The sequence below is a fragment of the Nicotiana tabacum genome, chromosome 2, assembly GCF_000715075.1.
Source record: "Nicotiana tabacum cultivar K326 chromosome 2, ASM71507v2, whole genome shotgun sequence".
NCBI lineage: Eukaryota > Viridiplantae > Streptophyta > Magnoliopsida > Solanales > Solanaceae > Nicotiana > Nicotiana tabacum.
In genome coordinates this window covers 110,698,904-110,708,725 of record NC_134081.1, presented here as the reverse complement: position 1 = coordinate 110,708,725, position 9,822 = coordinate 110,698,904, and the positions used below count along the sequence as shown (strand labels likewise).

General features: G+C 31.9%; 1 protein-coding gene across 2 annotated transcripts; it reads left to right on the top strand.

The window, feature by feature from the left end:
• Positions 1–2,694: 2,694 nt before the first annotated feature.
• Positions 2,695–8,795, top strand: LOC107759565 (protein DETOXIFICATION 40). 2 transcript variants are annotated; one of them, XR_012702522.1, is made up of 7 exons: positions 2,695–3,203; positions 3,678–4,309; positions 6,869–6,925; positions 7,024–7,262; positions 7,412–7,526; positions 7,614–7,700; positions 8,564–8,795. XR_012702522.1 is itself a non-coding variant. In XM_075237623.1 (7 exons), exons 1-7 carry the CDS (start codon positions 2,862–2,864, stop codon positions 8,627–8,629), a joined length of 1,542 nt encoding a protein of 513 aa, XP_075093724.1. In that variant the 5' UTR covers positions 2,695–2,861; the 3' UTR covers positions 8,630–8,722. The 2 variants fall into 2 exon arrangements, 1 of the variants encoding a protein (XP_075093724.1); XM_075237623.1 differs by having other exon boundaries at positions 7,412–7,508; positions 7,592–7,700; positions 8,564–8,722.
• Positions 8,796–9,822: the final 1,027 nt, after the last annotated feature.

Here is a 9,822-nt window from a genome sequence, read left to right as displayed (position 1 = left end):
GTCTGTCTCGTTTGGCTTCGATCGCTACTAGCCTCGATCTCGACAGGTACCTTGGTTCTGAACTTGGTACCTAGTCCTCGTGATTTAGTCTGTTCCGTTACGAGGCCGTCCTTCGATGCAATTCTCCCGGTCTCGATTAAATAGTAAAATCGGGTGGTCCCGATTTGAACAGTATACATTTATATTGTCCAAAATAGAGTGTCTCTGCACTTTCTAGCAGCTAGCAATACAAGTAGACATACGAATTCAAGACGTTGCATTAAGACATACGCTTTTATGCTACTTTACAAGTTTCCTTTTTTAATTACAGTCATTTGTCAGAGAGAATTACGAAGTTATTCAATTATAGATCAAGCAATGAATACATATCAATGATAAGTACAAAGTTAGTCACATTAAGAGAAAAAGCGATTAGTACACGTTACCTACATCCAAATAGAGCTGAACCCGTGACCCTAATTTTTCTGAAAAGATTCACTGCAAATACTATTCATCATTATCTATAAAGATTAACAACGTTAATTTGTTATAAACCAAAAATAAAAACACATCAAATTGGTGAGCTTTACGGGAATCCACCAATGCCGTGCAGAGAATCTCCCACCTGCTCCTTTTGGCAACATTGAGCAAAATGTTACTTTCATCTATTAAAAACACATATAACGAATCAAGCAAAAACAAGTATAAAATTAATCGAAGTCTTAAAATATAAATAATTGGTTGTTTTGACGTTTTAAAGGAAATGGTACACTACATCATTTAGATTGACAAAATTTCCTAGATAAATTGAAATTTTGGATTTAGTATATATTGAATTAACAATTTAAGTTATGTACTCAGTCGTCAAATGTTGTTTCATAAAATTGGAAAAGAGTCTTTATTACTATTACATACTCCCTCCCTCTCAAATTATCTGTCATATTGCTCTTTTACACCGCCCTTAAGAAACATTAATTAGAATAGATTTTTGGCTATTTTAACCTTATTTATGTCTTATAAGATATAATCTATCTTCGTTGAATATCTATTCTATTTATAAGTCATCCTCATCTTCAAAAACAATTACTACTAAGGGTAAAATAGAAAAAAATAATTAATTTTGTCTTGAACTTCTAAAATGACAAACAATTTGGAGTAACTTTCATGGGTGGTCATTCAACTTTGTGTTTATTACCCAAAAGTCATTTTTCTTTCTTTTATTACGTAAAGTTCATTCAACTTTGTGTTCGTTATCCAAAAGTCACTTTTCTTTCTTTTGTTGCACGAAAATTATTTTACTATGCTCTAGTTATCACAATAATCACTTTGACCAGATTTTACAAACCTTTCACCTGAAAAAGTCTATTATGCCCTTGACATTATAAATCCTTTCATTTATGTAATACCTTCTATATTATATGATATATAATATACTTTTACCCAGCTATTTTACTTAAAATTAAAATAACTTAATATTATTTTATTTATTATTTTTATAATATATTCGTACATTTAATTTGTTCTTAATATTAATTTTTAAGATATATAAGTAGCATTATTAAATTTGTCAATAACATTACCGTGAACAAATCTCAAGTCCATGTTCTTAATCATGCTTAATAAAATATATTTAATAAAAATTAAAAAATCAAAGCTCATTGATTTATCAGCCAAGCCATACTCATTAATTTAATAAATAAAATACCTACATTTAGCAAAATGACACATCAGATTAATACTTTTAAATAAATAATATTAACAGATAAAGCTTTAAAAAATTTAATATTAAACACAAATATCTTTGAAACTTCTTTTAAAATTTTTATTGACTATAAAAAACTATTATTTGTTAAACAAATATATTTTTTATTATTTTAAATAAATATTAAAAAATAAATATTTTTTGATCATTTTTATATTTAAAATATGTTCATGTTTGAATATGATTAAACAAATTGAGTGCCATGAAAAGATTAAATGCATGGATATATTATAAAAATAATAAATAAAATAATTTGAATTTATTTTATTTTTAAGTAAAATATCTATGTAAAAATATATTATATATTATATAATATAGAAGATATTACATAAATGAAAGGATTTATAATATCAAGGATATAATAGACTTTTCAATAAAAGTATTATAAAATTTGGCCAAGGTGACTTTTGTGATAAATAGAGTAAAGTAGAATAATTTTTGTGTAACAAAAGAAAGAAAAGTGAATTTTAGGTAATGAACACAAAGTTGAATGATTTTTACGTAACAAAAAAAAGAAAAATGACTTTTGCGTAATGGATACAAAGTTAAATGACTACCATGAAATTTTGGTTATGACCAACTAGGAATAATTTTGTTTAGCATTCTGAACCATTTAGGGAAAAATAACTTTCTATAAAAAGTGTACCAGTTATTTATGATCAATAATAACCTACCCTTGAAATGGTTAAGTTATAATGCTAAATCTTTTGGGAAAATAACTACACCTACCTAATTTATTGTTATAAAATTTCTTATTTTAGTTCCTCATATTAATAATGTTTTTGTTTAAATAAATTGACACGAGTGTAAAGAAATTTATCAATTTTCTTTTTTGAATTGCCAACTCACTTTTACTGTATACAGTTAGTTACTACAGATATTATATTAGCAAAACAAATTCGTGTACATGATTATTCCTATAAGTTGAAAAGATGCAACTGTGACAGCTGGTTGTAGCATGTAAGATTTCTTTACATCTCCAATCGTCTATAAAACACACACACACACACACCATTCTAACCAACTTCCAAAACTTCGCTCTCTTTTTCCACTTTAAATTCTTCACTTCACAGCTCCAGCTGCTGCCACCGTCCACGGCTGCAGCCACCAACCCACCACTATGACTTCCTCTAAGAACGAAGTCAACCAACCATTTCTTGAAAACAACGGGGTATCAGCTTTATCACCCCAGTTATCTACAGAGCAAAATCTTGAATCCAACAGTGAGCTAGAGACAGTACTCTTGGACACTTCATTACCTCTATGGAGTCGCCTCCGACTTGCCACGTGGATCGAAACGAAACTCCTTTTCTTCCTTGCTGCTCCTGCTGTAATGGTTTACATGATTAATTACCTCATGTCCATGTCTACGCAAATCTTCTCTGGCCACCTTGGTAATCTTGAACTTGCAGCTGCTTCTCTGGGTAACACTGGCATTCAAATCTTTGCCTATGGCCTCTTGGTATGATCCATAATATTTCTTGTCTATGGTTTTGTTTTCTAACGTTCTCGACAGATCCATGATTCAAACTCTGTGGGCTCCGCCTTTAAAGTTTTTATCATTAACTCATTATTATTATTTTTTAAATTATGAGTTCATATATATAAGGAAGTATTGCCGTAACTGGTAAAGTTGCTGTCATGTGACCAAGAACGGGTTCGAGCCGTGTAAACAGTCTCTTGCAGAAATGTAGGGTAAGGCTGCGTACAATAGACCCTTATGGTCTGAGTCGTCCCCGGATCCCGCGCATAGCGAGAGCTTAGTGCATCGGCTTGCCCTTTTTTTTTTTAGGAGTTCATATATGCTATTTGTTGAAATTTTAGTAGACTTTTATGCATCCTGTCATTTTTACCTTATTAGTCCTATATGGGCTATGTATAGTTAGTATTTGTACTGTATTTAAAGATTTAATTTTGTTTGTTATTGTTTGAACAGTTGGGGATGGGAAGTGCAGTTGAAACACTATGTGGTCAGGCATATGGAGCGAGAAAATACGATATGCTAGGAGTATATCTTCAAAGATCAACAATTCTTCTCACTCTAACAGGGGTGTTACTAACTTTAGTCTACATTTTCTGCAAGCCAATTTTAATATTTCTAGGCGAATCACCAGAAATTGCATCAGCAGCAGCCTTATTTGTATATGGTTTAATACCACAAATTTTTGCCTACGCTGTGAATTTCCCAATTCAGAAATTCCTTCAAGCGCAGAGCATTGTGATACCAAGTGCCTACATTTCTGCTGCGACTTTGGTGTTGCATTTAGTGATGAGTTGGGTTGCAGTTTACAAGATTGGTCTCGGGTTATTAGGGGCGTCATTAGTATTGAGTTTGTCGTGGTGGATCATAGTGATAGCTCAATTTGTATACATTTTGAAGAGTGAGAAATGTAAGCAAACGTGGAATGGGTTCAGTTTGAAGGCATTTTCTGGGTTGTACGGATTCTTCAAGTTATCAGCAGCTTCAGCGGTGATGCTATGCTTAGAGACGTGGTATTTTCAGGTTCTTGTTCTTCTAGCTGGCCTTCTTGAAAATCCAGAATTGGCTTTGGATTCGCTTTCTATTTGGTAAGACAAATATCTCCTAATTAATAATATTCCCACATCCCCCTCTATATCTCGTTCTTGAGCATTAATTGTTCTGCTATAATGACTATTTGAGTGTGGACAAAGGTCTTTGGTTTTTCTGTCATTGATTTAAATTTAATTGGAGGGTTTTGGTTCTTGACCAAGCTTCTTTTGGTCATTTTTTTTTTTTATCAAACTTTTAAAAGAAAAAAAATTATTTTTGAGTAGAATAGAAAAAATAACCAAAAGTATATTTTTTGAAAAAAGTGTTTTTTTTAAAAAAAACACTTAAAAATACTTTTAAAAGGTTGGCTTAATTAGTCAATTCAAGCTGTTTTTCTTAAAAAAGTACTTTTAATTTAGGATTCTTTGCCAAACATTATTAGACCCCGCCATAAGCCAAAATTTCTTGCTGTAACAACAAAAAATAGTTAAACATTGATTTGATCTAACTTTTGTATGGAAAGCTGTGCTCTGGTCAGTCGACTTTCTTTGCTTTATTTTAGTTTTGCTTTTATTATCCTAATGGACAAACATATGAGATCTGCGTCTATGTTGTAATAGACAAAAATGGCTGACATTCTGTGTTGTAGTAATAAAGAAAGACGGCTGACACTTGTGACGGTATTTCACTATATTCTAGTGATACAGAAAATTGGTGTCAGTTTATCTATATTTTAATGGATAAAAATGGCTAATGTATTGCAGTTTATCTATATTCTAATAGTGAAGAAAGGCCTACACATTGGCAGTCTATATTTACTGTCCGTTTGGACATAAGATTTTTTTTATTTTTTTCGATTTTTTTTTATTTTTTTCGAAATTAGTATTTAACCATAAATTTTTTAATTTTTACTTGAAAATTAAAAAAATTCAAAAATTTAAAAAATTCCAAAAAATTATTTGTCAAAATTTCCACTCAAATCACTCACAAAATTTCAAAAACAATCCAAAACTATATTCATGTCCAAACACAACTTTAATTTTCAAATATTATTTTTAATTAAAAATTTCTTCTTCTTTTTTTTTGGAAACGCCCACTTAATATAATAGGGAGCAATGGTTGATACAGTAACTGCTTTCCATGCTATGGAAAAACTCAAAACTTATTTAGCTAATTTCAATCTTTCTTTCCTCTCTGTAAATCCTCACTACTGGAGTAAACAAGAAAAACAAAATTATCATTGTGGCCAAAACTTGGAGTAAATCGTAGCTTATGAGATGAAAACGGGACTAATTGCCACAACTACAAAGTTGATATACTCCACATTTTGAGCCCACAAAAGCCAAAAACATGCCTTTTTAAAAGACCTGTACTACCCAGAACTCTGTCGGCTGCAGCATAATGTAATAAAAAGCAGCCCCATGTCACTGCAATCTTTGTCGTATTGTTAAAACTTAAAATAGCGCACACCTTTTTGGACTTTGCTTATTCAATTGAAAATTTCTAGGTTTATTTACCGTGTCTCTTTCTTGTCACATTTGATTTAACCAAGTCTGAACTTTAGATGCATGGATGATTTGATCGCAATTTATATTGGCTTTTGTACATTATTTCATCCGTTCCAATTTAAATGAGGTAGTTTGATTCGATACGGAATTTAAAAAAAAAAAATTTAAAACTTGTAATCTTAAAGCTTAAGGAATAAAAGTTTTATGGGGGCATGATATTTTTGTGATTATAAAAATTTCTCATTAAGAGTAAAATAGGTAAAATGAAGAGTTTAAAGTTGAATTATTTCTAAATTTAGAAATGTGTCATTTATTTTGGAACAGACTAAAAAAGAAAGTAGCTCATCTAATTTGAAACGGATTGAGTAGTAGTTAAATATCCAAATTTTAATTTTAAAATATAGACTACCTTATATTCTATTCAGCTTTACAACAATAACAACAACCCAGTATAATTCCACTAGTGGGGTCTGGGGAGGGTAGTGTGTACGCAGACCTTACCCCTACCCTGAGGTAGAGAGGCTGTTTCCAAATGACCCTCGGCATCCTTCCCTCCAAGAACTCTCCACCTTGCTCTTGGGGTGACTCGAACTCACAACCTCTTGGTTGGAAGTGGAGGGTGCTTACCATCAGAGCAACCCACTTTATCGAACTAGTTCTATTCAGCTTTAGAACTAGTTAAATTGACCCTCAATGAACAAATAAGTTAAAAATAAATTGGTAAAAGTGAAGTATATATTTGGAGAGTCAACATACAGGAGTAATAAGATCTAAGATTTTCAAAATATATGATATATTGTACTTCTATGATTTATAAGTTTAATAATTCTAATCTTAAAAAGTTGATGAACTATATGAAAACCATAGAAGAAATTAAAGATAGTTTGACTATCATAAATCATACACATTTAGACATGAATATTTTGATTAAAAGACGTAAAAGTTCTAAAAGTCTACCTATTTCAAACTTATTTGGTCATTAGCACCATGAGTCTGGAAGTAATGGCACTTATATTTGCTGTTGTTAGAGAAATTCACTTTCGTGACTATTTTCAATTAGCTAACCTTATTGTGTTTTTCCTTTATTTTGGTGGAAAACAACAAAAGCATGACAATTTCTGGTTGGGTTTTCATGATATCAGTTGGACTCAATGCAGCAGCAAGGTCGGTCAGTTTTAGTTTTCAATCATTTAAAGTCTAGAAATATGCTAGTAAAACCATAGTTAATTGACATATTTAAAATGTTAAATGATGGTGAACAGTGTGAGAGTGAGCAATGAATTAGGAGCAGGGCATCCAAAATCAGCAGCATTTTCTGTTATTGTGGTCACAGTATGCGCTTGTATCATCTCTGTGATTGCTGCAATTACTATTCTTGCATTTCGTCACGTCATTAGCTATGCTTTCACTGGAGGTGAAGTTGTGGCTGAAGCTGTCTCAGATCTCTGTCCTCTGCTTGCTCTCACCCTTTTACTTAATGGAATTCAGCCTGTCTTATCTGGTAATTAAAAGAGTTTAATTAACCTTCTTACTCTGTAATTTCTTGAATATTAGATTCAGATTACTTGTTTTACAACGTGATTTGACATTATTTTTTTTCTGGGGTACACATATTAGATTAAAGTTTATGTATTTGTAAATGTAATATAGGTGTGGCTGTTGGCTGTGGATGGCAAACTTTTGTGGCCTATGTTAACGTCGGCTGCTATTATATTGTGGGAGTCCCATTGGGTTCTCTTCTCGGATTACAACCTCTTGGTTGGAAGTGGGGGTTGCTTACCATCAGAGCAACCCCTCTTGTCATAAATTTGCTAGTCCATTCTAATAATGATATTTTTATTTGTGTATACAGGGTATCTGGTCAGGAATGATGGGCGGTACACTTATGCAAACAGTGATTTTGGTATGGGTCACCTTTCGAACTGATTGGAACAAAGAGGTAAACCTCTCTTACCTTTTTCTTTTTTCTTTTTCCTTGTGGCGTTTTGTAATCGTATTATCTCGTTAGAAGCAGATTCCATAGTCAGTATTTAGTCAAAAGTTTTCTGCTTTCTTGTATTTTTGTGTACGTCCACACTCTTAGATAATGTTTGTATAATGCTAGACAAATTTTTGTGGAGCTGTTTATCCTGCATTACATTTCCCAAATGCGTTTTATCAGTGAAAATGCAACTTCATTTGTTTTTCATGTAGAGAAGTCTTTATAGATAGAGAATAATTTGTATTATGAGGACAGCTTGAATCTGACACCAATTTTGGAAACTTCTAACTTTATGGGCAGTCATTAGCGGTGAATAAAAAGAATGGTAGTTTTATAGCAACAATAAAAATTGTCTGATCTATACATCACGATACGGACGGAACTAGGGTGGCAGAAGGGGTTCATCCGAATCTCTTTCGTCAAAAAATTACAATGTATATATAAGATTAAAATTATTTTTTATGCATAGATAGTAGATGTTGTTATCCCTTGGCTTGTTCGTACGTTTGCTTTTTAATATTCCGAATCCCCATTGTAAAATTTTTGGCTCCGCCATTTGATTACGAGTTCGAGTCGTGAAATTAACCACAGATGTTTGCATCAGTATAGACCGCCTACATCACACCCCTTGGGTGCGGCCCTTTCCCGATCCTGCGTGAATACGGAATGCCTCGTATACTGAGCTGCCCATTACCAAGAACTTGAGTAAGGGGTATCTGGTAAATAGTAATGGCAAGAAAGCAAATATCATTAGAAAGTATAGAACATAAGCATTCTTTTCCTTGAACTAATTAAATGTGAGTACATTTCATCAATTGCAGGTTGAAGCAGCTCAAGGGAGGTTGAATAAGTGGGAAGACAATAAAGGACCAGTTCCAAAGGAGTAGGAGAAGCTTTAATGTAAGGTTACATTTGCAAAAAAGTGACCAAATAGGAGACATATTTTTTCGATGATTATCATGTTTTAAATTGGCCATGAGAAATTGTTAAATGGCGTAAGTCGTAGATGATAGTTATCTCTTCAAGAGAAAGGAAAACAAAACTCTTTCTCAACCTTCCCCGCCCTATCCCCATCCCCACCACTCCCCACACCCATATCCCACACCCACCCAACCCCTATCCCAACCCCACCTATGCACCCCACCTACTCACCCTATTCTCACCCTAAATAAAAATATTATTAATAATACTTTCTTTTCATGTTATAAATACTTTTTTTTTCATTTCAACAAATGAGTATTTCTTTTTCGTGGTATAAAAAACTATTTTTTTCATTTAAAAAAAAAATACTTTCTTTCATTTCAACATAAAAAGTATTTTCTTTTCATGATATAAAAAAAAGTATTTTTTTCGTTTCAACAAAATGAGTATTTTCTTTTCATTAAGTAGAAAAAATATTTTTTTTTTATTTCAATAAAATAAGTACTTTATTTTCATGTTGTAGAAAGAGTACTTTCTTTTTCAACCAAAAAAAGAGTATTTTTTTTTAGTTATGGAGCACAAATTTCAACGTTATTTTTGCGTAAAAAAGTAAAGCAGCACATTAGTTCCTTTGGGTTTGAGTGAATTTTTAGAAAAATAATTAAATTCTTAAAGAAAATAGAGTCCTGAAAACGTTGGATATTTGGGAGGGGGGAGCAAGGAAACATAGGGACTTGGGAGGGGGGGGGGGAGAGGGGGTGAAGAGAGTAGCATAAAAAATTATTTAAAAAAAAAATATTCTACTCTCTAACCAAACACTAAAAAATATTTTTCGAAATTTTTTTTTCACTAACTAACTAAAAAAGAAAAAATAAGTTATAAAACTACTCATTTTACATGAAAATATTTTCTAGAAAAATATTTTCCTTAATGCCAAACACACCCAAAATGTGGAGGCCTTTTCTTCTATAGGAAAATAGAAAAGGAATAGTTTTTAAGTTAGTTAAAATCCATCATCCTTGTCATCACACGACCAAATGGGTCATATTAACAAGCGAGCTAAAATATTCTTTAATTCATAACACTCCATATGAAGAAAGTCTTAATCTAAAGAAAAATGATTTTAAAAAAGACATAATTTTATGGATGATCACTCAAC